This window comes from Dipodomys ordii, unplaced genomic scaffold, assembly GCF_000151885.1.
Source record: "Dipodomys ordii isolate 6190 unplaced genomic scaffold, Dord_2.0 Scaffold48, whole genome shotgun sequence".
Lineage (NCBI taxonomy): Eukaryota > Metazoa > Chordata > Mammalia > Rodentia > Heteromyidae > Dipodomys > Dipodomys ordii.
In genome coordinates this window covers 13327895-13342493 of record NW_012267264.1, presented here as the reverse complement: position 1 = coordinate 13342493, position 14599 = coordinate 13327895, and the positions used below count along the sequence as shown (strand labels likewise).

Here is a 14599-nt window from a genome sequence, read left to right as displayed (position 1 = left end):
CATATGGAAAAATATCTCTTTTCTGTACTCAGTGTTTTGTGTGGAAGAAGAGAGAGAAGTGGATGTAACATTCTGGAACTTTTTTTTAGGGCTTAGTAAACTCCCAGTTATGGTGGAGGAGTATGGAGTCAGTGGCAGGCTAAAGTGTCAGATAAGGAGCTATTAGATCGGAATTTAGTTGCTTTTTCAGAGGCAATGAAGCTAAAGAATGAATTCTTACTTAGTGCTGTTCTTTGAGCTTGCATAAATTGTCGGTATTTTTCTTTACAAAGGAAGAATGCTATAGAAATCATTCCTAAGGTTATTTGTAAGAGTTTTAAGACTGTGAAAATGTACATAGTGTATTTTTTAAAGCAAAACTGGAATTTTGCTTTATTCAAAGTGAACTGCTGTGATTTGTTCTGATTTTGCTAAATGAAGTAAATACATTTGAATGCTCCTTGGGAGCTTTATTGACTTGGTAATTGACTATTTTCTATGAATATAGATGGACTTTATCTAGTTTCAAATAGTTTGTTTTAGAGGAACATTATTGAATTAAGAAAATAGGTTTCTCTGTGGCATTGTATAGTACCTTGAGAAAATAGATAAAACATGTTTATATTTTAGTTTATTGGTGACAATTACTGTTCCTAACAAGAAAATGATGCATCTTTTAATATTCTTATTTCCATTTACAATATTCATACCTAATTGGTAGTGATAAAAGACAGTGATTGCCGACTACTACCTAATATTAAAGAAACTAATGAGTTTTGAATTCTCTCGTATCTTGGGTGCAAGATTTTAGTTTCTTTTGAATCTGAAATTTGACATTTATTTTTTGTGACTTTCAGATTTTAATAAAGTTCACTGTAGCAAAATTTTCAAATAAGATTTGAGAATATAGTAATTAAGGATTTTCATGAGACAGGTAATGTAAGTCATAAGTTGGAAGCCAGTCTTGTAGCTACAGACTATTTTACTATCCTCCTGTGTTTTATAATAGTAGTAGTAAATAAAATACATAAATATTGACCTATAATTCTTCTTTTCATCTGTTTCAGTTATGAATAAATATTCACAGAAGACAGAATTACATAATTTTAAAGAGAGTAAATACTTCACTATTGAATACCTGAGGTTGACTTGAGAATGGAACTCATCATGTCTACCTCTATTTTGATTTTTTTTCAAATTGTTCTGTAGCTCTAATTATGTGTGCATGTATGTTTCTGTGTTATTTCTTTTAATAAAATTTCATTTGATAGTCATGAGTTTATGTTATAATCTGCTTTTTTCAAATTGTTTTTGTTACTTTTTTTGCTGAATTTGATCTCATGTAAATTCTAATGTTGGGTACAGAGGGAGTTCAATAAATTTTTACTACTGGGCAGTTAATCTAGTTTCTTATAAATAGTAATTCACATTAATAATGTATTTCTTAATAAAATAAAAATTTCTAAAAGTTTTCCTTTTAATGCTTTTTCTATAGTATTAAAACTTTTTAAAATGTAACTTAATTCACTAAATTATTTTTTGGTAAAGTTTTTTTTTTCTTTGCTTTTTGTTTTTTGTTTTTTGTGCTGGTATTAGGGTTGGAATTGAGACTCTCACCCTTTAACATGGCTTTTTCCCTCAAGTCTATTTTCTATCACTTGAGCTACACTTCTTCTTCCAGCTTTTTGATGATTAGTTGGAGACAAGAATCTTAACTGACCTTATTGCCTGAACTGGCTGCGAACTGTGATCCTCAGATCTCAACTTCATAAATAGCATTCAGCATGAAAAGTATTTTTACAAAATGAAAATTTTTACAAATAGTTAATCATAACTGTTTCTTTTTTAGGTTGTTATGGAGTTGATGGAGAGAGTGACTCCATTATGAGTTCAGCTTCTGAAAATTCCACTGAACCTTGGTTTTGTGATGCCTGTAAATGTGGTGTTTCTCCTAGCTGTGAGCTGTGTCCAAATCAGGATGGAATTTTCAAGGAGACAGATGCTGGAAGGTTGATGTCCTAATTCTGCTTGATTCATATTCCTACTATATAACATGTCTACTTTTAATTATTTTATTTATGATTTTTGATATACATACTTCATGTCACTGCTTCTTTGAGTTTCTTAAAGTAGAATAAATGGGCCAGTAGGCTATAGATAAAGGGAGGAAGATCATTTACTGAGTACTTACATTTATGCTTACATTCTCATCTCATCTGTTTTTAATAATGACCTTGTGAAGAAACAAATGGTAGTTTACCAAATGTTAGGAAGAATGACTGAGACTCAGATCATTTACATATATTTTTATTATTAACTCAGCACCATAAGTTGATAAATGTTCATTTTTGAACTCTGATCTGTCTCATTTAAATAGTATGTCATAGTCTTTGCTTTGAAAAAGGAGAAATTTGATATACATCATTATTAAGCTGTGGATAAAGAGTAAACATAAACTATAAAAACTCTATAAAGAATCCTGGGGATGAGGGAGATTATCTGAGAGTGACAAAATCAGAAAGAAAAATCTCTTTCCCCAGATTGGGGTTCAGACTTTGTTGGAGAAACTGTAGTTATAGCCTGATGGATGCCAGAAGGGTTTCAGTACTTAGCAAGTAGTTGACTAGGCATAGGTTACAGGAGGTTGTGGATCACTGTTTCGAAACCTGGACTGTGTGGTATCTGGATTGAGACATAGAAACGTGATTTTCAGGTGTGTCAAGGCTGTTCAATCACTGAAGAACTGAGCTGGTGACTGGGACAGAGGAAATACATTCTAATCATCCCTCCTAGGAGATTCCTTCTTTTTACAGTACATTCTACCATGGAGTTGTAGTGCTCATTGCCATTGAGCTTAATATCATTCTCACTATAAAGGATAAATGTAAAAAGAGAATTTACTATTGTATCAAGTATTAAAGTATGAGTTTGAAGCTGAAAGACAATGAATTGATGTTGGTACACCACTTATATTCATGAGCACATTTGGACCATTGCTATCATAACAATTTTATTTTAGGAGACACCATTTGGGGAAGGTGATTTGAAATGTAAGAGTAATTTCTAATCTTATGTGTTTTGCAGGTCACTCTTCTCTCCTATTCTTTTGCAGTAGAAAAGGGTGTATTTATGTGTTATATTATTTTTCTAAACATATTTAGTATTTAAACAGCACAATAGCGAATATAAATTTCCCATGTTTTTACATTTTTGTATATTTTACCTAAGTAAATTAAAAGCATATATATACATACACAGAGACACACACACACAGACACACACACAGAGACACACACACAGAGATGTAGTGAAGAGATTTGTAACATGATACAGTAGCCTATAGCAAGACATACGTGTGTGTGTGTGTGTGTGTGTGTGTGCTGTCTCTGTGTGTTTCTGCCTCAAATAATGGATAGATCCTTGAGAAATGTTGCTACAATACGGGTCGCTCAGTGGTAGAGCGCTGCCTTGCATGCCAGAGGCCCTGGGTTTGATTCATCAGCACCACATAAGCAAAAAGAAAAAAGCCGGAAGTGGCGCTGTGGCTCAAGTGGTAGAGCGCTAGCCTTGAGCTGAAGAGCTGAGGGACAGCACCCAGGCCCAGAGTTCAGGCCCCATGACCGGACCCAAAAAAACAAACAAAAAAAGGATATACCATAGATTATTGGGTACATTTATGAATTGAAATCCAGAAAACAAAGGCTGAAAATCTTACATCTTCTTTCTGATCTAAAAATTAAAGTAAAATAGCTATGTAATTTGTATATTGACATGCATTTGTATTCTGTATCAATGACACAGGCATTATTTTATATTTAGAATGGTCTAGAATAAAGGAGGTTCTTTTTTGTTGGTTGTGGGGCTTGAACTCTGGGCTTGGGCACTGTCTCTGAGTTCTTCAGTTCAAGGAGAGAGCTCTACCACTTGAACCACAGTGCCTCTTCCATAAGGGAGTTTTTGTAAGCATAAAAAGTATGCATTCATTGTTGCAATGGGTCAACCTGTATCCCTATTTAAACAATTTTTCTTTCTCTTCTGCTCCCCAAATTATACCAACATCAAGGGAAGGGGGATGGTAGGGGAAAAACAAAGGAGGAGGCAACAATGCTTGATAAGAAATGTGCTTACTTACCTTGCTCATGTGATTGATTGTAACCCCTCTGTACAGTACTTTCACAATAAAAAACTTATTTTTTTTAAAAAAAGAATATAGTAGAGAGAGTAGGAAAAAGAAACTATGCATTCAGGGGTTGGGAAGGTAGCTCAGTGGTAGAGTGCTTGCCTTGCATGCGTGAGGCCCTAGGTTCCATTCCTCAGCACTACATAAGCAGAAAAAGCTGGAAGTGGCTCCGTGGCTCAAGTGGTAGAGGACTAGCCTTGAGCTGAATCGCTGAGGGACAGTGCCCAAGCCCATAGTTCAGGCCCTACAACTGGCAAAAAAAAAAAAAAAAAAAGTATTTGGATTATGGTTACCTTTTTTTACTATGATTTTAGGCAAGTGCAGTTTTTTTTTTTTGGTCTCAATTCCCTTAGCATTATTGAGGGCATTCAATGAGGTGATTTGTATAAAACATTATAGATTTTGGAGCAAAATTATTAGTCAATAAATGTCTTCTGACCCTTTTGTACTGTTCCTGCTTCTAGTGCTTTCTTATTAGCAGCATTACTAAGGTGATGAGCTACTGCAGAATTTCTTTCCGTAGCTCCTTTAACCTTGAGATTTCAGAGTTATGACAATAAATTGTGATGGATAAGTAAAGCAGCATTGAAAAATATGGAGCTTCCTTTTTGGAAATACAATTTGTAATTTTATGTTTTTTTTCTTGTTAATGATTTGAAAATTATATTGAAAAGCTTTCTTTTCATGCTATCATGATTCACAAAGCAATTTGTAAAGCTGTTTCTGAGTGCAGTAAAGAAAAGCTTCTTTAACCACTGAGATTTACTGAGAAATATTTACATTAGGTATTGTGAGTATTACACATATAGACACATATCTCTTGATGTACATTCTGGCAAAAAAATTTTTATGTACTACTTAAACACTTTATGATGATGTTATAATGAAAGGAAGTCTATAATAGAAATACATGTTTTTATATATTTTGCAGCATATAAAACTAGCTTGATAAACCAGCATAGAAGCCAAGAAAATTTGATATAGACTTGTAGTATTCTGTTTTTAGGGGAAAAGAAAGAGTAACATATGTAAATAATGAAAAAAAATTGAAATTTTGTAGCACATGGCTTAATTAGACCCTTCCCCCTCTATGTTTTATAGGAACCACAATTCTACATTCTAAAAAAATGATGTTATAGATGTGGGAAAGCCAGTAGGACATTCTTGTTACTGTAATTTTAATCTCATTTTTTTTTTTTAGGGAAAATATTTTACTTTATCTAAGTGATCCTGTTGACCTGCTTGTAGGAAACAGAAATATCCTACTATTTTATATCCTTGAAGATTGTCCTCCAATTTGTGAAATGACATAGGGGTCTTATCTAAAGGGCTGAAAATTGTTCCTCTTCTTCCTCATCTAAAAAAGTGGAAATAGATAAATGATTCATTATATTGACATAAATTTGTAGTTTGTATTATAGACTCAGACATTCAGTCCCTATATGCCAAATACAGAGATTTGGTGAAAAGTAGAGATAGGAGATTTATAACAGGACACGGCAGCCTACAACAAGATAGTTTGCTGGCATATTGTCAGCCATCTTTGGGGCACGACTTGAATTATAGGTTTAATAGACAAAGAATTAGTTGGGGGAGGGGACAAAAAGGACTCATGGTTAAATAGTCCCAGTGGCAGGTGTGTCTTTGTGGTCAGAGATGGCTTTGTTCAGATTGTCAGAGGTGGTGACAGAGTGGTCTGACTATTGTTTTAGGCTTTGTTAAGTTATTGATACCTGGCAGGTTGTTCAGTCTCCTATAGGCTCCTTCTTGGCTTCTAAGATGGCTCTGAAGTTTATGCAGGAGAGAATGGCTCAGGGAAAACCATAGAGATATAAAATGGAAGATGCTGGGGTGCCTTGCTTTTCTTCTAGTTTTATCTAATTTGTAGGTCCATGTTAACTAGTCAGTGCAAATTTTTAGCAAAAGCAGCTTTTAAGCACCCATGACAATTTGATTTATTAATATCATTTTTATTCTAAAATGAGAGTCTTCTGTGAAGTATGGTACTAGTCTTAGTTTGCTTTATTAAGATACATAAATTTAAAAGGATATATTAAACAGTTTCTATGCTAAAATGACAATTGCAACTTTTTTGGGTGGTTCATAAGATGTTTGCTTTTCACTCCTCAGTCAACATCTGTCATCATAATGCTGATGGTAAAATAACAAGGAAGATTTCTTGTCTTGTTGTTTACCCAACTTTTCTTAATTACAAAGTTCTAAAGTATGTTCATGATAAACAAGTGAACAAAAGACTATTTATTGGTTTAAAATGGGCCTAAATCCTATTAGGAATGATTTTATTTTGTCTTGGCTTTGGTATGTATTTTAATAAGGACGCACTGTGGTTTCCTCACATGAGTGGGTAGGTGAAGTGATACACTGATGTGCCAATCACTCTGAAATGGCAGCTTAAATCTGCACTACTTGTGTGACTTGTTCTCAAGCATTTTAAGAAGGTCAGTATGAAGGAAGCAGCCAGCTGTTGGGTTTATCAAAGATAAACTCCTACAGAGTACAGCGACATTTAATACATCAGTGGAGCATGAAGAAACTGCGTAAATTAAATTGAGAAAGCAGCTGCTTGTTGAAGATGTGTATCTTTATATTGAACTCTACAGGATGCATTTGGGAGGTTGGATTAAAATGCTCTATCAAGAAAATCTCAAAACCTTGGATTTTTTTTCCCTCAGTAAAAAATGATAGTATTTTTTTTAAAAAGATTTGTAACTGTTTTCTTCAGTATTGAATGATTATGTAGTCCATTAAAACTGATAGTGTATCAGAAAACCAGAATCATATAGTTTTCAAACCATTTTAACTCTTCAGCTCAAGGCGAGCCCTCTACCACTTGAGCCACATCATCACTTTGGATTTTCTGGTGGCTAATTAGACATAAGAGTCTGACCAGGCTGCCTTAGGTCCCAGCCTCCAGTAGCTAGGATTATGGGTGTGAGCCACCATGCCAGGCTCACTTTAATTCTTTTTTTTTTTTTTTTGGTCGGTTGTGGGGCTTGAACTCTGGGCTTGGGCGCTGTCTTGTGCTCTTCAGCTCAAGGCCAGCGCTCTACCGCTTGAGCCACAGCCGGCTTTCCAGTGGTTTATGGAGGTAAGAGTCTCATGGACTTTTCCTACCCAGGCTGGCTTTGAACTGTGATCTCAGCCTTCTGAGTAGCTAGGATTACATGCGTGAGCCACAGGTGCCTGGCCAGATCATTTTTTTAAAAAATGAAATACTAATCCATTTTTTCAGCACATTGAACACTTCATTTAGTGTTTCAGCATTATTCAGACTTGAAGAGTATATTTATATGCATATAAGGCATATAAATTTTAGTATATAAACTGTATAGTTAACAGATGACTATTTTTTTTTTTTTTGGTCAATCCTGGGGCTTGAACTCAGGGTCTGGGTGCTGCCCTGGGGCTTTTCTGCTCAAGGCTAGTGCTCTATCACTTTGAGCCACATCTCCATTTCTGGTGGTAAACTGGAGATAGAGCTCTCACTGGATGTTCCTGCCTGGCTGGCTTTGGACTGTGATCCATATATCTCAGCCTCCTGCGTAGCTAGAATTACAGGCATGAGCCACCAGCACTCAACTCAGATGAGTAATTATTATTTTTCCATACCTTCTTCCAGCAAACTACTTTTACCTGAGAAGAAGGTCAACCTCTACACTGAAACTGTTAAAATAAGTTTGTAAGGATTATCCAACAGCTTCAGCTTTTGGAAAAGAATGACCAACTATTAGTAACTATACCTAATGATCACAGATTAACTTCACAGCTCTTAATTTAAGTTCCTTAAATTTAGAAGTTCTTATAATAATGAATGTGAATATTATTCTATGCACTTGAAAATGATGCTTTATTTTATTTGAATTGTACTCCCATGCAACTTTTTTTTTTTTTTTTTGGTCGTGGGGCTTGAACTCTGGGCTTGGGCGCTGTCCCTGAACTCTTCAGCTCAAGGCAAGTGCTCTACTGCTTGAGTCATAGAGCCACTTCCAGTTTTCTAGTGGTTTATAGGAGATAAGTCTCATGGACTTTCCTGCCCTGGCTGGCTTTGAACCATGATCCTAAGATCTCAGCCTCCTGAGTAGCTAGGATTACAGGTGTGAGCCACCGGCGCCCGGCTACCATGCAACTATTTAAGAACAATAATAAACTGCCTTGGATTTTAAGCGAAATCTTAAGTTTTTGGCTAAATTGCAGTCATTTTTGTATAACGGACTGCTATTATTCTATAGATGTTGCGTATTCTCTTATGTGACTGAAATTGAGTGTTTAACATGAGATCACAGAATTGTTTCAGTAGTCATTTAAGATGTCACATGTTTTCTGTGTTTGTTTTCCATGTGAGAATCTCATGAACGGATTGATAGCAAAACCATATCTTCTCTCCACTAGATGGGTTCACATTGTTTGTGCCCTCTATGTTCCTGGGGTAGCCTTTGGAGATATTGACAAATTGAGACCAGTAACGCTTACAGAAATGAACTATTCCAAATATGGTGCGAAGGTAAGGCAAAAACATCTATGATTCTCTGAACAGAAATTTCTTTTTTTTTTGGGTCTGGTCGTGGGGCCTGAACTCTGGGCCTGGGTGCTGTCCCTCAGCTCTTCAGCTCAAGGCTAGTGCTCTACCACTTGAGCCACGGTGCCACTTCCGGCTTTTTTCTTTTTTGCTTATGTGGTGCTGAGGAATTGAACCCAGGGCCTCATGCATGCAAGACAAGCGCTCCACCACTGAGCCACCTTCCCAGCCCCCAGAGAATTTTTTACTGTTAGTGTCTAGGGCTTTTAAGATGTGCATATTAATGATCATGCTCTTTGCTGAGTCTGTAATATGACATCATTGTTACTGATAGATTTCCTAGAAAGCAAGTAATGCATGAATCCTTCCATGTGTTCTTAATTTAGTAAAATGATACTTGAAATTATTGATTTTTTCCCTGGCTTGTGACACACTATCAAATACAGAGAGCTGAGCCTTTGTATAACTAGTTGGATCAAATTGTATCCTATTTTTTAAAAATTTTATTTTTGTCTCTGAGACAGGATTTCCCTTTATAGCCCAGGCTGGCCTTATCTCATGATTCTCCTGCCTCAGCCTTTCAAGTGTTAGGAGTATAGGCCATGCCACCATGCTCAGTTCAGTCCTGGATTTATACGTTTGGAGTATAATTTATCAAACTTTAAAACATGTACACATGGACATACAAACAACAAGAATATAAGGAGTATGTTTTTATTTTACTCAGGTTTCAAGAATTTAATTTTTATGACTATATAAACTTCTGTCTAGTAAGTGATTCTTAGCCTTAAGAGTTTATCAACCCTTGGCAGGATTATAAATAATTGTAAATGCCACATATTATTTTACATCCAAGTACAAGCAGAACTTAGTACTTTGGCTGCTACAAGCAGCCTAAGACCGCTAAAGCTAATTAGACATGAATTCATTCTTTCAATTACTGTCTTTTACAAAATTGGAAAGAAAAACTCTTTAATAACATCAATAATATATTAAAGTTGGGATAAAGAGATGTCCTAGTGCTTTTAGGTTGCTATAAAAAATGCCTACTTTTTAAAATATTTTTTATTTTTTTGTCTTGGAGCTTGAACTCAGGACCCGGGTGTTGTCACTGAATTTTTGTGCTCAAGGCTAGCACTTGACCTCTTGAACCACTCAGCTTCTGGCTTTTTTGGTAGTTAATTGGAGATCAGAGTCTCATGGCCTTGCCTGGGCTGTCTTTGAACTGTGATCCTGAGAGCTCAGCCTCCTAAGTAGTTAAAATTACAAATGTGAGCCACCAGGGCCTAGCTTTTTTGGTTGTGGTTGGTCATGGGGCTTGAACTCTGGGCCTAGGCACTCCTTCAGCTATTCAGCACAAAATGAGAGCTTTACTGTTTGATCCACAGTGCCCCCTCCAGTATTCTGGTGGTTAATGGAGATGAGTCTCATGGACTTTTCTGCCCAGGCTGGCTTTGAACTGTGATCCTCAGATCTTAGCCTCCTGAGTAGCTAGGATTACCAGCATGAGCCACTGGCACCAGGCAAGTGCCTAGCTTTTCAGGGTATTTTTTTGAAAAGGGATAGTTTGTTTCGTTGCAGCGCCTAGAGTTTTGTGTGGATGTTTTCTAATTTTCCAAGTGATAATGTTATCATAGACTAGTCACATAGTGCTGGGTTGCAACTTCACTCCCTATAACTTTCTTTGATATTTTGAATAGGTATGTTAACTCATCTTCACCTCTATTTTCTCACATGTATGTAAAATGCTTGGACTAATACGTGGCACATAATCCTAAAGTAATATTAATTGTTATTATCATTATTACACCAGTTGAGTTTTGGCTTACTGGAACTATATAAAGAATGTCTATTTTCCTATAAATACTTGGCTTGCCTACAGTTTGTATCAGTACCCAATTGGTTCACTATTTGATTAGTATTTTAAATATTTAATGGATGCTTTATACAAGATACAGTCTTTGGGTAAATATTTTTGCTCTAAGTATTTATTTTTATTATTCTTTCATAGGAATGTAGCTTTTGTGAAGACCCTCGCTTTGCTAGGACTGGGGTTTGCATTAGCTGTGATGCTGGCATGTGCAGAGCCTATTTTCATGTGACCTGTGCTCAGAAAGAAGGTCTACTTTCAGAGGCAGCTGCAGAAGAGGTAAGTTTATGTAACTCTTGGTTGATGAATGTGTTCATTAGACTTCTCATGAGTTTGTTTAGTCATGTAACAGGTGTAAAGCATAAATAACAACTTAAAGCTTATTCTTAACATCTTTATCTTCATCATTGATCTAGAACTTCAAAAGTGAATAGCTGCTGGGTGATGGTGGCTCAGACCTGTAATCCTAGCTACTCAGGAGGCTGAGATCTGATGATTGTGGTTCCTGCCCAGGCAGGAGAAATCTGTGAGATGCTTATCTCTAATAAACTACCAGAAAACCGGAAATGGCACTGTGGTTCAAGTGGTAGAGCATTTGCCTTGAGCTGAAGAGCTAGGGACAGCGCCCAGGCCCAGAGTTCAAGCCCCATGACAAGAAAAAAAAAAAAAAAAGTAAATAGCTATGAGTTTTGTCTCTTCAAACTTGTTTGACTTTTGGAAATCTTAATATTTTATTATCATTATTATTATTGTTATTGTTATTATTATTTGTTGGCTGTGGGGCTTGAACTCTGGGCTTGGACACTGCCCCTGCGCTCTTCAGCTCAAGGTGAGCCCTCTGCCACTTGATCCACAGCGTCACTTCCAGTTTTCTGGTGGTTTACTGGAGATAAGAGTCTCATGGACTTTCTTGCCAGGCTGGCTTTGAATCTCAATTCTCAGATCTCAGCCTCCTGAGTAGCTAGGATTATAAGCTTGAACCACCAGCTCCAGCTTAATTTTTTTTTTTTGACAGTACTAGGTTTCAAGGTTAGCTTGGGAGAAAAGTTAATGAAACTTCATTTTAGCCAATAAAAACTGAGTGTGGTGGCACAGGCTTTTGCTTGGCTCTCTATGAATTCTTATAGCTGAGCTATAGCATGTATTCACTTACGATGGATGGAACTCAATGTTTTATAAAATAGGTCTAAGCCTGCATAGGAGTTTCTTCTGTGATTACAGCTGGGTACCAGTGGTTCATGACTATAGGAGGCTGAGATCTGAGGGTCATAGTTTGAAGCCAGCCCAAATAAGAAAGTCTGTGAGACACTTATCTCCAGTTAACTACCATAAAGCTGGAAGTGGAGCTGGGGCTCAAGTGGTAGAGCACTAAAATTGAGCAAAAGAAGTTCATGGACACTGCCCCAGGCCCTGAGTTCAAGCCCTAGAATGGGCACACAGACACACACACCACACACACAAATTAATCACAGAACTATTACATTATACTGTTATTTAGAAAATTCTCTTTCAAACAGTGTAACAGGGTAAGATTATTTATAGATTTTATTGATTTTTTTTCTTTTTTGCAACCTTGGTATAGAAGGTTGAGTCATTTATGGATTAAATTTAAAGGGCTCAAATGAGATCTTTGGCTACTGTATTGATACTTCAGTATCAGGACTAACAGCAATGAGCTCTTGGTAGATCAAATAATTTTGAATAAGTTTGTCAAATAACATATTTAGTAAGTTTCAGGGGCTTTTATATAGCCCTGCCTAATATGCTTATGATAATTTATTTTATATTTTAAGTTATCCTAGATTAACTGGACAGTCCTTAACTTAGGCTAATTTCTCTCACACACTATATCCTCTCAAGAGTATTTTCAGGTTTTGGTGCCTCCTTAGAAACTTATTGCTGTGACATAGTCCAAGTCATCCTTTGTCTCCTGAATTAATTCTTAGTCTTCTTCCTTTAGCTTTTCTCCAGCAGAGAATATATTCTGCTGTTATATAGAGCTAGATTGAAAATATTTTAAGCTTTGTAGATTTCTAATTTATGTCTAGGTACTTTAACATTGTAGCATGAAAGCAGCCATAGACCATTAAATGAATGGAATAGCTACATCCCAATATAATAAATAAAACTTTATAAAAACAGGTAGGGCAAGTTTTGGCTGCCAAAGTTGTAGTTTGCCAATTCCTGTTGCTATGTTTTGCACAGCCAGTACAAAATTAAGGTCTAAGTCAAATTTTGTCATTCTCTTGGATAAATTCATTGTCAGAGTTTTCCTTTTTCTTACATTATTATCTTATTGAAAACCACTGTGTTTCTTTTGTATTAACTGATAATATGAGTAAGCCAAGTTTTCAGTACATTAGGTTAGTACCTTTCAGTTTTTTTTTTTTTTTCTAATAATAGATTGGGGAGGAAAGCCTTTTTCTCTGTCTCCTTAGGTTTTTAATTAGAGGACTGTGGCTTAAAATGACAAATGACAGATTAGTGAGAGAAGAGAAAGATTCTTACTCACATATTTATGCAGAAATCTACATATTTATACAGGAGATTCTCTACAAAGCAAAAGTGAAAAGGTAATCATCCAAGCTTTACAAAGAAGAGGGAATGGAGAGAAATGGCTTTATAAGAGCTATTGAGCTTTCAGGAAAACAAACAGGAGATAAGAAAATTTGTGATAGTATTTACTTATGCAGATGAGAGTGGACTTTGCCAATAATCCTCCTCTAGAGAAAGGAGGAAGGCCACACTGCTACAAGTTCTGTCTTAAGATAGAGAAAAGAACCTGTGAAAATGTTTGTTTTTACATCTGTTGACTCTCATGTCTTCATCTGAAAATAACTCTGGGATTTTGAGTGGGCCTTTATGTGAAGTATATTCTGTGGTTGATTAATAAACGGCTTGGTTATTGGTGTATGACTATTCTAAATGGGTAACTGATTACATTAACCTTTTCAAGTTTCTGAAAATTTCAGAGCCAAATTTTTAGTCTACTCTTACCATTGCACATGAGGCTTTAAAATGTATGTTTTGATTGCTAGCCTTTTATTACAAGCTGTTGAATATTTCTCCCAGGTTTTAAGTGTCAGATAATAGAATACTTAAGTACAGTGGCTTTCACAGTCCATTAACCATCAAATGCTAAAACACAAACAAACAAACCTAAACCCTGAGTTTGCTTAAACTTCAGTAGCTTACTTAATGATCCAGAATAAGTTTTATTTTCTTTTATTCTGAAATCCTCCATCTCTCCTTTTTTTTTTTTTTTTCCAGTACAAAGGTTTGAACCTAGGGCTTTGTGCTCTCACTTAGTTTTCTTGCTCATGGTTGATGCTCTACCATTTGAGACATACCTCCAGCCTGACATTTTGGTGTTTAGTTGGAGATTGAGTTTCCCGGAGTTTTCTGCCAGGGCTGGCTTCCACTGCAGTCTTCCAGATCTTAGCTTCTTGAATATCTAAGATTACAGGTGTGAGCTACTGGTTTCAGGTTCCTCTTTTACTTTCTTATATATATTTTTTAGTTTATTTACCTGTTGTTTTTTTTTGTTTGTTTGTTTTCTTGGTTGTGGGACTTCAACTCAGGGTGCTTTCCCTGAGCTCTTTTTTGCTCAAGGCTAGTCCTCTACAATTTTGAGCCACATCCCCACTTCTGGTTTTCTGGTGGCTAATTGGAGATGAGACTCATGGACTTTCCTGTCTGGGCTGTCTTTGAACCATGATCCTCAGATTTCAGCCTCCTGAATAGTTAGGATTACAGGTGTGAGCCACCAGCACCCAGTTTATGTATTTTGTTTTGTTTTATTTTGTTTTGTTCTTCTTAAACTTCTTGCCTCATTTTCCCAACATGATTGAAATAAGTAAACGTTGCATTGTAGCATTTAAGTAGAAAAGGAGGAAAGGGGCTGGGTGTGTTGTGGGTGGTTCTCAGGTTCTCACTTTTGGGCAGGCCAAAGAAGATTCGAGGTATGGTACGGATGGGAAGTTATAATTTTATTCATAAGCTCTTGTATTCACAAATTCATCATCATAATCAG

General features: G+C 36.1%; 1 protein-coding gene across 3 annotated transcripts in view; it reads left to right on the top strand.

Moving 5' to 3' along the window:
• The window catches only part of Phf14 (PHD finger protein 14), a 139597-nt gene that overhangs the window by 21722 nt on the left and 103276 nt on the right, over positions 1-14599 (top strand). For all 3 annotated transcript variants that reach the window (XM_013020009.1, XM_013020010.1, XM_013020011.1), the window contains exons 5-7: positions 1829-1988; positions 8570-8681; positions 10708-10845. In XM_013020009.1, coding sequence (XP_012875463.1) covers positions 1829-1988; positions 8570-8681; positions 10708-10845 — 410 coding nt within the window. The remainder of the gene's footprint in view (positions 1-1828; positions 1989-8569; positions 8682-10707; positions 10846-14599) is intronic.